At 36.4% G+C, this 14,550-nt stretch overlaps 1 protein-coding gene across 2 annotated transcripts in view; it reads right to left on the reverse strand.

Annotated features, from left to right (window-relative positions):
• Window positions 1-14,550, reverse strand: part of LOC122840803 (glypican-1-like) — a 61,366-nt gene that overhangs the window by 18,949 nt on the left and 27,867 nt on the right. For both annotated transcript variants that reach the window (XM_044133477.1, XM_044133478.1), the window contains one exon: window positions 7,751-7,909. In XM_044133477.1, the coding sequence (XP_043989412.1) occupies window positions 7,751-7,909 (159 nt within the window). The remainder of the gene's footprint in view (window positions 1-7,750; window positions 7,910-14,550) is intronic.

The raw sequence follows: 14,550 nt of genomic DNA on the forward strand, positions 1-14,550 counted from the left end.
CTTGATTGAATGAATGCTAGTCAGGATTTATCTAATGTTTTTTCAACTCAATAAACAGGCAAAGAAATGCCAGCATGCAGGACCAATCTTACCTATGTTCTTGAAAGAATGCTCATGACTACTTTTTGTTGTCTAGTTACTTTTAGGTTACATAGGGAAAAAAAAAAGATTAAAAGACTTTAGATAGAGTGCTGACAATTAAGCAACATCAAGATGATACAACCAAATCAATAAGTTTTCATTCCAAGACTTTGGAAAAAAATAAACTTAAAAAATAAGACTGTTGGGAAATTCTAAGCAAATACTATTTATAGACAGTTTGGGGCAGAAGACATCCAAAGGCTATGTGAATTGCCAACATCTCCATATGATCTCTATGGCCAAAGAGAATTTGGGAAATGTCTGACTGCATTTATGCTGTGCATGCAAACACAAACTGAGACACAAGATGGTTTGATATTGCATGGAAGAAAGACAAATATGAATTTCCCAGAAGTTATAGAGCTAAAACAAGCATCAATTGCAGCTATAGATCAATTATAGGTAAGTATAAATAAACATAGAGCTTTTGTGTATTTTCTTTTGCATTGACATCATATTCTTTTCACAAAATTAGATTCTGTAAAATTCTGCATTGCATCAGAGACAAACCACTTGAGCAACATATTTTAAAAATCCGTACAAACAGAATTCAATGAATGTGGCACTGGACAAGGGAAATGCACAAAGCGACAACCACATTGTTGTCTGAGAATGCATACACACACACACATTTACAAAATGGTAAATGAGGCATGCAGGTTCCCCAGGCCCGAAACCTGGGAGAAGTGATGGACTCTGTCCTGAACTTCCAGAGCCACATAAAGACAGTTACAAAGTCGGCCTTCTATCACCTGAAGAACATTTACAGGATTAAAGGACTTATGTCTCAGCCAGATCTAGAGAAACTCATCCATGCGTTTATCTTTAGATTTGATTGTTGCAACAGCGTCTTCACAGGTCTGTCCAACAAATCAATCAAACAGCTGCAGCTGCTCCAGAATGCTGCTGCTCACGTTCTCACTAAAATCAGAAAGATAAAGCACATAACACCAGTTTTAAAGTCCCTACACTGGCTCCCGGTAGCTCAAAGAATAGACTTTAAAATACTGCTGTTAGTTTACAAATCACTGAATGATTTAGCACCACAAAGACCTGCTGCTGTTGTATCAACCTTCCAGACCTCTCAGGTCTTCTGGTTCTGATCTGCTCTGCATCCCCAGAACCAGAACCAAACGAGGAGAAGCGGCATTTAGCATCTATGCACCACAAATCTGGATTCAACTTCCAGAAAACTGTAAAACAGCTGAAACACTGACTTCCTTTAAATCTCAACTTAAACCCCACTTGTTTAGAGTTGTATTTGAAACGTAATCAATTACAAATTTATTGACGTAACCTGACTTAATGTCGTGTTTTGATTATTGATTCTATGTTGCATTGTGTTTTTGTGTCTGATATGATGCAAAGCACTTTGAAATGCCTTGCTGCTGAGATGTGCTATACAAATAAAATTTGATTGATTGATACATCCCCTAATGAATGTCTTCCTGAGATGAGAGTGGAGTTAATGCTTACATCTGTAATCTCCCCACATTTCATACCTATGCTCTTTGACATATAAAATAATCATTTTAACTTTCTTGCTTTTTGCCTCCCACTGCTTCTAAACTTGACCAAATACACATACATCATCATTTAAAAGACACAAATCTCTACTTACCACGAAATGACAGGTTTTATGTGTGAAAATGCTCAGTTCTATAAACCAGAACTGTCTTTGTACAAATCAATACTGAGCTTTAAATTATAGTCTACTCCACATGAACTCTTGCACATGGTTGCTTCTGTTGCAGTATTTCTACCTTCAGTACTTCCCATACTTTGAGCTTGAATAATCGGAAAGAAATTTGGGGGGAGTTTGGGGAGAGGCTCTTTAAGCTGCCAAGCACTCTACTTAACCCCAAGATTTTTCTCACTTGTAGATATGAACTGCATGTCTGAGTCAAAGACAGGTTAATGTAATGGTCCTGTGTACTGGAAATATTTTAGCTTAGTCGAAAGTGCTCCAGGATATTCAAAATCTAATGAGCGTACATTTTATATGTAAATGAGCTGTTAAGATAACCAAAATGAAAACAGGATAAAAATACAAAATGACAACAAAGTTTAAAAAACTCATACATTTATTCTAATACTAAAGTAACAGTGCATGTGACTATTTGTGAAGAGATGTTGGTTAAGAACTTTGAAAGATATTTTCAGTACACATTCTTGGTATAGATTTCTCTTTTGAGAAAACCACATTTTTCATTATGCAAACATTTTGTAGACATTTAAAATTACACTATCCATATCATCCTATCCATGTTTCACACCTTACTAAGTCAATCAGTTTATTCATAACTACTTAGTCAACAAACACGTTTAGCACGCTACTTTAAAAGCAAGAATGTTCTTTCCTTGTATTTCAACATGCATTTTTCCAAAATTATTACCATAAACTCTACCAGTATTTCAGCTTTGTTCTCTACACTCACCTGGCTGGAGATTTCTGGAGAAGAGATTTTTTAAATATGTGTAGGAATATAAGAACTGTAGTAATTTTTACTACTGCATAGAAGTTAACTTAAAGCAAAAATACACCCCCATCTAAACATACAAAAGATTGCTAAAGTTCTGACCTTTGTTATTGTCCTAGTTTTGCAAGGACAACAAAAGAATAAACATAACAGGCCAAACCAAATGTTGTACTGTCTATGGACAAATGGCTTTCTGGGAGCCATTAGACTGCTTGTGAGTCAGACTGACTCTCCAGCAATGATAACACTTATCACAAACACACTCCGCCCCAGGAACACTGCTAAAATCTCAGAGAGAATTTAGATACTATTAAAAGGTGCCCTATATTAAACAAGCCAACACATCACATAAAGCATGCCATTTATCACAAGCGCTCAATGGAAGCCTTTATTCCTTTTTCTTGTCCCTCTCAAAACATTCTCTGGCTGGCAGAATGCACCGTTTACTAAGACCTTATTCTTCAATTACCCATCTGGTTCTCTTTTGCAGCATCTTTTTTTCTGTTATCTCTTTTCTGTAACATTCACACAATTGCTTATTCTTATAATTTTTATTCTTTTGCTCTCTTTCTTTCTATCTTAATTTGCTTCCCACGTCTTGCCCCAGTTTCCTTCTTCCTTACATAGGTACTTCTCTTTCCATGTTTCAGTTGTTCATTTCATCATTTTGTTCTCCCAAGGTGCCATCACTACTAAAGAGCAAAAGTGTATTTGGCATAATTGGGTCAGTGTATGCTGTGTCCCCACGGATGTGATTTGCATGCAGATAAAATTAGTCAATCAAGCCCTATGATAGTAGTAGATGACCTTGTCTTTTTATGACATTACCAAAGGTGACCTCAAAAGCAGAAAATTATAATTTGGTAGGTAGACTACAGGAGTGGGTTAGCCTTTTCTTATGTTACATAGAGATGAAAGGCAGTAGTGTCCTATCAGTATGCCTATATTCATTAATTTGGAACGTAACAGAAGGGAGCTCTTGATACAATCCTAAGTATTGACTGGTTTTGGATTCCTGACTAAACTTAACTCCTATGAATGGTGTACTCTTCGATTGTATAATCTCATTAAGCTTTGGGCTCCAATTCATGGGCCAGTTTTAGAAATCAGGAGCCTGACTTGGAAAACCGCATTATGGGCCATGCAAATGTAGGGACGGTCCTAGCCTGTTGACGCCTTGGCCAAGAAACAACACACTGTAGAAAACACATCCACAAATTTTAAAAAAGTTAAAAAGGAATTAAAACAAGAGTTAGATTGCTGTAATAGCATATAATGTTTTTTCAACAGATTATTGAGAAGTCTAGAAATAATTTTATTTGTTTTGTTCCATTTGTTTTGTTTTATTTTGAGAGACGCTTCTCTCATTTTCTATTGAAGACAAACATTTTGCCTAAATAAAAATAATTTACACCTTAAGTTCAACATAAGCCTGAACTTGGTTGGCATATTTCACATATTTCCAGAGTTTATTGCTCTTTAATTCAAAGCAAGTCAAATGAGCACACTAAAAACAATAGGGCTAGCAGAGGCGTGAGGGATTATTTGCAGAATTGGCAGAATGTAAAACTTTTAGAATGCTTCCATGCTTTGTCATAACTATGATTGTATAAAGGGTCTCAGATACTTCCTTTGTTAACATGGTTCTCTCATTTGAACCTAACACTGAAACAAGCAAACAATATTATTTTAATTTCAAATGCATTTGAGCAGTGAAGGAGGAATCCAATAGGAACACAGACACATACACGCATACACAAGTATGCATACACACGCTAACACACCAACTCTTCACAAATCCAAAAATCACTCAAGACAGTATTTGACCAAATGCCAAATATCCGGTTTTGAGCTTTTGTCTGACTTGGCTGTTAATATAGAAGGCCAGACATTAGAAACGGAAAAAACACAAACAAACATGCATATAAAACATATTTGTATGTTCACGTATACAAAGTGTACAAACTTAATGCCCAGAGCATCTACATGTGAACATACTGGTCCTTTAATCTGTGGCTTTGCTGGTGCTTCTTCCAAAGTTCCTGGACTCAAAAACCCTAGCCATACTGGGTTGGAACAGTAACACCCTGCACTTAGCCACATGGTGCTAGTTAGCCCACACCCTGCTAAATACAGCCAGATGTGCAGGAATAGAAATATGGTTCAATATCACTGCAAGTTTTTTCTGGTCATATGAAAGAAAAAAAAAGTCTATTCTTCCCCAAAATCTTTTTTTTCTGGCTTCGTCAAATGAACATGGCTAATGGCTGTTCCTTTTTTACTATAAAAGGAACAGGCATTAGTCAACAGCAACATATGTTTAACTGTTGGCTGAAACGGTTGCAACTGGTTTCCTGTACAATCTTAAGCTATCAAAAAACAGAGTGTCCTTAACAAGAAGCACTGTGACTGCCAAACTGTCATTTAAATGACAAAAATATAAGACATCACAGTCTATTTAATCCCTGTTTATGGGAGCTCAGCTCTTTCTAGAAACAGCCTGCAGTAGACAATGTCCAGATATTCGCCTGAACAATAAAGACGTTAGTCAAACTGACAGGCTTCCGCTGAGAACAACACTGAAAATACCCTGTTAACCACTGTCTAAGAAAAAAGTAAAGCCAGTGTAGAACAGCCAAGCCACAGGAGCTCTAAGGTCTCCACTTATTCAGAGAGAACACAGCAACTCCCTTTTCTTGATCTTGGGTCTTATGTGTGCCACATGCCTGTTTTCAGCCAAAGTGACTTATTGTGCTGTAACTCCTAATAGAAACTCCTCAAACTCATAATTCCAGAAAGGGTCACTCAATATATTAACATTAATCAAGTCAAGTTTTTCTCTCCTAAAAACAGGAAGTGTGTATCATATAGGGTGTGGATGATGACATGTTATGTGAATCCAGTGTCCAATGTAGACTGTCGACCGATATGAGATGAACACTTTTGTTGATAAGAAAATAGATTTTAAATTAATGCGTTCATATCCAAATATCCAGATGTTTGGATATGAAAAATGTAAATGTATGATAAATATATCAACCAACATCAGGTAAATTGAACTTTGTCATGGTCATATTCTATGAGTCAACCTACTTAAATTAGGATCAGAAACAAAATAAATGACAAAAGACAATAATAGAAATTTTCAATATGATATACAATGCACATGCAAACAGAACATTTCCTATGACCATTTCTATGATTAACAAGTTTATTCTAACTACAGCAAATATTAACTGAAACATAATGGTTTATAGGTATGAAACCATACATTTAGAGTTACAAATAAAGGATGAAAAAGAGATGCATAGATACAAAACAAGGGTGCAAACTGGCAAAGGAACTGACTATGGGCTATGGCAAACTCAAATAAATACCACCTACAATGAGGAGTTACTAATAGGCAATGTAATGACTTTTCAATAAATTGGTTAAGTAAATTTAGTGATTTGACAAACGGCCTCTAATTTATACCAGCTCCCAATAAAAACATCTCATAATCAGTCTGCTTCCCATTAGCTAGAACAGCGTGCTCAAGAGATATCTCTAACTTCATGTCTAGTAGACAAGAAGCTTCCTAGTCTGTAGGCAACTTCATTTACAACTAAATTATTTTTACTGTTGTAAGATAATACACCCGAAAACCCAGATAGACAACAACTTAACACGCTTTAAACCTCCCTGCAAACTCCCAATGCCTAAGGCAGAGAAGAGGAGATTAAAACTTGTAGGGGCATTTGTGATGAACTTCAAAGAACAATTTCATTATCTTTCTGTTTCAAATCAAAAGCAGTTATCATAAACTTGCACCTACTTGTTTGTCAAGCCTCTGAACAAAATGATCCCCAAATGACTTTTGAGGCAAAGCAGGCAAACTTTTTTCTTATATGTCAACCTTTATTTTTTTTCTTTGATATTTTTAACTTAGAAATAATATAAATCATGTAGCAATGAGTGTTTAATCAAAGAATGGGAAATTTTGAGAACTGCTGAAAGACACAAACACATTTTGAATAAAACTGCTTGTCTCTGACAGGTTCTTGGCCTGCACATATTATTGTGTAGTTCTGCTTTGGTGCAGTGACAGTATCCCTTTGGCACGGCAAGTCAGTGCTGAGAGCAAAAAGAAAGGGTCAGGAGAAAGAATGGCACAAAGTCATGGAAGAAAAGCAAACAAGTCTCACTCAGTCACTAATCACTGTGCTCTGAAAAGGTCAGACTAACTAGTCAAGCTCAGCTCTAGCCAACAGAGCTATTGTCACAAACTGCCTAAGAGTAAGAAGTGGAGCAGAAAAAGCACCTTTCCATTAACTGGAGTAAGTCAATGGAGACATATAATTACCTTGTTGCATCAATCTTCAACAATGAAAATTACTTTTTCACACGTTTTGAATACAACCATCAGTATCCCTTTTGGACCGGATACAGATGTCACTATACAGAACACTGGCCTATTCATTAATGAGTTGGCTCTGTGTTGTTATAGGTTTAATTTTTACTCAAGTCTTACTAAGACAGTAATGTCCCGTTTCATTGTGCTGTATGACGTTAATTCTCAAAGTCTCTTGCATACCCAAGTATGTATGAGTCGAAACATCACTCACCATCACCACTGCTCACAGATAAAGTACTACCAATGGTGGCAGAAAACTTGCCAAGTCACTCTACTACTAAGTAATTTTGTACACCACAATAAATTCCTAGATTTGGTAACAAAAGCTACATTCTAATGTACATTTGTATTCTAACTTTGTACTGATGACAAAGCATTAAGAAGGCAGTAAAACAGTGATTTGTTGAACATAAAAATCACTTGAAAAATGTCTGGCCTGTTAGTTTATGCTATGATTGACACCAGAACCTTGACAACCCAATAGTGGGAACACTGTGAGGTGTATTTTAAGCCTTGCTGCATGATAAGTGAACTCCAGGAGGAACCCTCCACTTTTACAATTCACTGAAACAATTTCCGCTCTTGCTCTCGATTATTATCCTTTTTAGACAATATTATCTCTCTCCAGGGAGTGAAAAACATTTTATCTGGTCATGCCCTTCCTGAATATATAAAGAGATGCATCACATGGAATGCTTTGCAGCTGCTTGCAGTTATTGTGAATACTTATACTCACCATTGAAGGTGTTGTAACTGTATGAAAGTGAGCTCTGTAAGGGTCGCTTAGCTTCTCTGAGAAGTCCTTCCATCTCCCTGCGGCTGAGCGAAGCCAGATTGTCCTCCATCTCGATGGTGCAGCAGGTGTAACCCTGGGGACAAATGCGCAGGTGCTCCCCTGGCAGAGGGACAGTGCAAGAGGTGAAGAGGAAAGGAAAAGAAAGAACAAAGATAAAATCAAAAAATTTGCATTAAAATGAAAAATTTGCACGATGGCTACCTGTGATGTAAAAAAAAAAAAGAAAATCTACTTAAATTGATTGCAACAGACTCGTCTATGGTATTGCTGCATGCAGGTATAAAATGTATAATTTAATATGGAAACATGAGGTGGATGAAATAGTCATATTTACATATCGGTAATTAGTCACTTTAAAGTTTTATTCTAGATTCGTTTTGCATACTGCATAAAGTGCCTCTGAACATCACAAGGAATACCACACTGGAAATTAAACAGAAAACAGTTTTTGTCCAAGAAGATATTTGAAAGTTTTATGTATGATCACATTAGAAAAGGGGTTTCTTTGATGGGGAAAAAAAAAAGAAATCATGAAAAAATGAAAAAAAAAAATATCCACAAAATACATATATAAAAAACTGTTTAAAAAAATATATCCAATATTTGTATGGAATAAAAAATTTACAATATTAATGCTCAGAAGGGAAACAATGAATAATATTGTTAGGACCTTGGTTTGTTTTGAGTTGTTTTTGGATTTTGATTTATTTCTTTTAGCTTCATTATTATTCTGTGTTCCTAGTGTCTTTCTTTGACTAGTTCAGATTCTGTTTTACTTAAGTTCAGTTCCTTCTAAGTGATTATAGTTTATTTTATTTCTCGTGTCTAATTATTACACCTTACTCTAGTTTTATTATGTTACTTATGTCTACTCATTCTTTAGTGTTAGATTTATTTACTTAGTTACCCAGTTTGTATACTGTCCCTTGCCTCCTGTGCTATTTTAGCTCTCTCCTCAGCCTGCCTTCGACTCGCTATCCACACACCTGCAACATGTTTCTAATCAGCCATCTGGTCCTTGTTCTATAATCAAGCTCCCCAGTAAACATACTACTCATTCTCAGTCACTGCTTGCTGAATCCTCCCGTCATGCTCCAGTTATATCTTGTTACGTTCCCATATAATCTGCTGGCTTTTTGTTCATGGTTCCTGCAGGTTTTTTTTACTCTGGCTGTCTGCGTTCCTTACATTTGAAATACATTTTTGTTCATCATTTTTGTTAAACTTTCAACACCACTTGCTGCCTCTGTCTCTCTTGGGCCCCCCATCTACCACACTGAATCATGACAAATATAATGTCTGTCTTACTAAAATTCTCAAACTTTAAAACCATATTATAAAATTATTTTTAAAAACAAATCCTCTTTGATCCGTTGTATTGTCTTTTTGTGATTATACAACCAAGTTCAAGTCTTTGTGTAATCAAAGTTTTTCCACTGACTGTACTCATCAAACACTATTACAAAACCTTAAACATTTAATTAATGTGTCAGCTCACATCAGATTTACTTTGTTTGCAGAAAGACACACGCACATTCGGTAAACACACATAAGTGGTTGATTAATGGTTTAACTTGTCAAAGCTGTAATTATTACCCACCTGGCTGAACACTGGGTAAGACTCTAGGCACGATTTGATGAGACATCAGTGTTACAAATTCTTCTGCCATCCGTTTATATGTCTGAAACTTATTCATAGAATAATAAGGTGCGTCTGTTTTATTGTTCTATAAATTAATCAGAGTGTGCCTTCACCATTTCACAAGGGCACCAGAATAGGGGGGGCATTGTGACCCTTCCACTTTATGGCTCTGTCCAGAAAAACAATCTTGTTTCCTCCGACACCCATATCCAACTGTAACTGATGTGTCTCTCCCTCTTTTTTCTTTATCTTGCACTTTTGCTGTCTAGTGACAGACAAGGCATAATCAAAGTTCTTAACATGCAGACAAGTAATTGCGCACTGTCATAATTTTGTGCATCCCAAAGACAGCTGGAGTTGGAAACACCAGGCACATAGATGGCAGGTCACTATGTGGAGAAAAAGAAAATTTATCTGTATCTGTTTGTGTGAACATCTTTGAAATAACAAGTAAAAATTAATAAAGTCATATGACAGCTTGTCTAGGTAATTGATTTACTTTCTGAATGTAAAAAAAAAAAAAAAAAAAAAAGAAGAAAGAATTTAATGTCACTCAGAAAAAGCTGTCACATAATTTCTCTGGACACTAAGGATTTTTCAAATTAATTAAAGATTTCTGCTTTTTTGTCCATTTTTCAGGGAAAGTTTCACAAAAATGTATGCATTCTTAGCACTGTGCATGGATGTGGGCATCACTCATTGGATGAATCCATAAGCCAGAGTCTGGGCAGTACTGAGACAAAACACAGATGAAATATTTGGATAGCAGATATTTAGTAAAGGATGATATGTGGAGAAGATCAATTGATATGTTACATGACATGCCTTACAGAAATAACTAAATACTCATGTTCTGTTGCATACACATTTCTGCAGCAGCTTGGAGAGGAGTTTTGTGCCGATTTTATGGAGAGGAGACAGCAATCAAGGCAGGTAAAAGAAGGTGGAAGGCTAATCCATCAGCACTCAAAAGTTCAGCAAGCTCAAAAAAGAGGGGAATGCCAAGTGTAGAGATGGTGCTCTAAAAATAAAACCTCTGACATCTGCAGCAGGAGTTGTGCCAGGTGAAGAGAGGGGATCTACACTGGCTGCAAGTTGTGCATAATTTTATTAGCTTCATTGTAAATAGCTAAGTGTAAGTAGTTAGAATAATATATTCTTACTTATATGACTCTTTTTACTGATGTTTGACTTCTAGTTTGTGTTCTGTTTATTTAATATTTGTTTATTTGTTTATTACATGTAGATTAGTGACACGAAAACTGGTGTTCATAATTTTGATTTTGTGATAAAGTAAGTTAAAACTGTGGTTGATTTATCCTGATATATTTTTTGTTAGAGTTCTCCGACGAATTGATTGTCAAATCAGCTTTTCCATAACATTTTCTAAGACGATAATGATTAACAGATAAACACTTGAAGCAAAATTACATTTAGTTTCTTAAATAAAAGTTCAAATTAACACCAAATAACACCAAAAATAATTTTGGTGTTATTTTAGTTTTATATCATTTTTTAACTGATAAAGAATTACATTAGTTGTAAAATCGCAAGGTGAATTGAATGAGGTTTGAATGGGGCATTTAAAATCAGCCTTGTAGCAGTTCTAGCGTTTACCTAGAAAATAAATTACCAAGTTGCTCCGGTAGTATTTTTCCACCATATTTTTTTTTTTTGCAAATACATTAGGACAAACAATATCCAGTTCCCTTCCCGAGTACCAAATGCAGTTTGTTTGAACAATAAAACCCTCACCCACCCTTTTCTTCCCCTTAATAACACAACTTATATGAAGTTGTGTTATTAGGGCTAAGCAGTGAAAGAGCTGCGAAAGCATTTTAATCACACTATTTCTTTTTATTATGCTTCTGTCAAATGAACTAGATTTTTGGAGGCCTAAATCTATACGAAAACTCACCAAACTTGGTGGACGAATCAATCCTGTGTAAAAAATTATATATTTTAAGGGAGTCATAAAAGTCATAACAAAAACAGCTCAACAGCACCCCCCGTATTGACATTAATAGAGGAGGAGACCCATTGAGGAAATTTCAGAGTAATTAATTGTACATTTTAAGGCCTTTTTGGTCCTTTATCACCACTTCCTCCTTTTGTTTTTCTTTAGGCAGATATGTCTACTAGATTCCCAAATCATTAGCTTATCATTGTTCATCAGGAAGGAAGGGTTCTATTAAACTGCGATCTCAAAAGGCAGAATAGGGTCACACACACTGTGATAAAGCATGGGAGAGACCAGCAGTCACAGGGTTTTAGAGATGGTGGAAAAAGGGGGAAGGAGAGAAGACAGGAAATTAAGAAAGCATCACTGCTCTGGGAGTCTGTGAATCAAAATAGTGCTCCTGTGCAGCTAAGTCACTTTTAAAGTGAGATTCATTTTAGGACTGTTCTTTTTGTCACTACAATGTACAGTATTATTTGCAATACTTGTTTTTATTCGTATGTAAGATTGTCCAACAAGTAGGGCTAAAGGTAGAAATTAGCCACTTGCCTATGATCAGACCACTGTCAAAGACAGAAATATGGCTAACACAACCTCTGGTTTGGAGATATTTCAAGGTAAGCACAGAGGACACTTAACAAGCAGACTGCTCTCTGTGCTTAGGTGAGCTACCAACAAGGGGGGCAACATATTATATTTAATTAATTAAGCTTTTACTCTTTCTGTTTTTAGACCACCAGTAGATTAGCTTTTATCATCTGTGATATTTGATTGTGAGAAGCAGAACAGGGTGGAGCTGCATGGGCATTTATTGTTGCTTTTTATCCCTGGTTTACTCTGCATCCGGCTCCGTTCTATCCCGTCCTGATGCAGGCTCCACAGTACATATGCACCCATTATTGTCTTCAGTTGAAGCTGCACGAGAACAAAAGCCAAAATCCATATTTTCTAAATAATTCACCAAGACAGACTGTATTTGCTCAAAATATAGTTATATTAATGAAAATATGGGTAAATTTATACATATGCCCAAATGTATCAGTTATTACTATGTGTACACACAAAGCATGTGGCTTTAATTCAGAAACCTATTAGGTTTCTTCCGCAAGTCACAGCAGGCCCGCCAGTCAAGGCAAACAAAGTGGGAGACCAATGGAGGAAAAATATTAATTTTGGAAGTTGAGAACTACAGTATTTTCAATGACACCACTCATCCTTTTATCACTGGCTTTTATGTACAATCCCTCATTTCCCACACATGCTTCTTGTTGTGCCCTTGCTGTTACTAGCAAATTGGAGAGAAGAAGGAACGCCACCAGTGGAAATTGAGTTTCTCTGGAACGCCTGCAAAATGTACAGCAGAGCGAAGCCAGATGCAGTGTAAATTAGGGGTTACACTCTGATGAACATCTGGACCTTAATTTCTTTCCTTCCTCAACAGTGTAAGCTACCTACTCCTCTACGTGGTCTACATTTACACTAGACCAATAACTGAAAACTGACATATTTTAAATGTTGATTGGAGAAACGTTTGACTTTCAGGCGGCACCGCCAAGACACCTTGCGCTGTATTTCTCCTTCCAGGTCACTAGATGGGGATCTGATTTCTGCATGTCATCGAATGCACATGCGCTTTTGATCCTTGGCTTCCACCTCCCTAGCTTCAATCTCATTGTTAACGATAACACACAGTATCTCTATCTCCCATAAAAGAAGGGCTCATAGAGAACATTATATCCCTTATCAATAATTGTGTTAAACTGAACATGGTAAGTAGCGCAACACAGCACAATGCTATCCACCAATGTTTTTCTTGTTAACTGCCTGGGCATGCATAGAATAAATGCTGCAACTATGCAGCTGTGTGTGTTCACACCTGGAAAGTACTTAACATCTTTGAAGCTTACAGAAAAGTTTCATTCTGAGACATGGTTTGAAAAAGTATCGGTGTGAGAGATTCTAGCCACTTAACTGAAGTACTTGTATTCTGTGTGGAAACAAAACTGGGATTGGGATACCTCTAGTGAAAAACACTTGCAAAAGAGTGGAAAACTCACCAAAATAATTTAACAGACTTAAAGAAAGGTTAAATAACAAAAGCAATCTAGGTTCCAGAATGGAACCCATAAGAACTCATCATTAGAGCTCCGTAGATTCTGACATGATCCATTGAAACTACTACCCAGTCCAAAAAATAAAAAAATAAAAAAATCTCCATGTGATATCCAGAGATTCCAACCAGATCTTAGTTCAGCATTTTAATAGTAATTTTTGTTGGGATACATCATTTTCTGTTTATCAGGATGTTTAACAGTCTCAGAAAAGAAACAAAAATAATTGTTGTAGATACATATTGAGCTAAAAGTCAAGATAAACTCCATTCTACATATACAACTAGTAAAGTCCACGTATCAAAATAAAAATAAAAAATTCAATTTTACATTTGAACATTTTATGAATACTCTTTTTCTCAAAAACATTTCACAAAATAGCAAGAAGCGAATCACAAGGACACCACTAATGGCTTTTGGTATTGATTGACAGCATATAACTGATGAGATTCAAATCACAATGTGCACTATATCTCAGCGAGTGCGTGTGTTTGCATGTAGGGTTGAGCTGTGGGACCAAAGGGATTAACAGCCTAATCCAGCCAGTGGTCAGAGTGTGTCCACAGCTTCGTGGATTATTGCCTGTGCCATAGATAGCATTCATGCAAAACCAGGAATTGCAGACATGCACACACCCACATACTCTTGAACAGTGGATTAAGGTTAAACACATGAAGAACAACAAGACTGTTTGGCAGCAAAAGTTGACATAGCTCACCCGCCAACTGCACGCACTAACGTTTAACACACCATTCTAACAAGAAGCTCACAATAGATGACACTTTCTAACTAGAAAACAGTCTAAACGCTGAGCAGGGCTTTCTTTGAGCCTCAAATGTTCAAACAGAGGATGACCCACAGGTTACCCTGGTCTGTCACCTACAGACCCTGGATACTCAGCCTGGTAATGTGAGACACCCAGAGTCACATAAATAGCTTTCTCCAACCAGACTAGGTGGCAGCTATACAACATTTATAACACATTACCACTTTGGCCAGCTGCTTTAACGCACTATGTTCTTCAGGT

This window comes from Gambusia affinis, linkage group LG12, assembly GCF_019740435.1.
Source record: "Gambusia affinis linkage group LG12, SWU_Gaff_1.0, whole genome shotgun sequence".
NCBI classification, from domain to species: Eukaryota; Metazoa; Chordata; class Actinopteri; order Cyprinodontiformes; family Poeciliidae; genus Gambusia; species Gambusia affinis.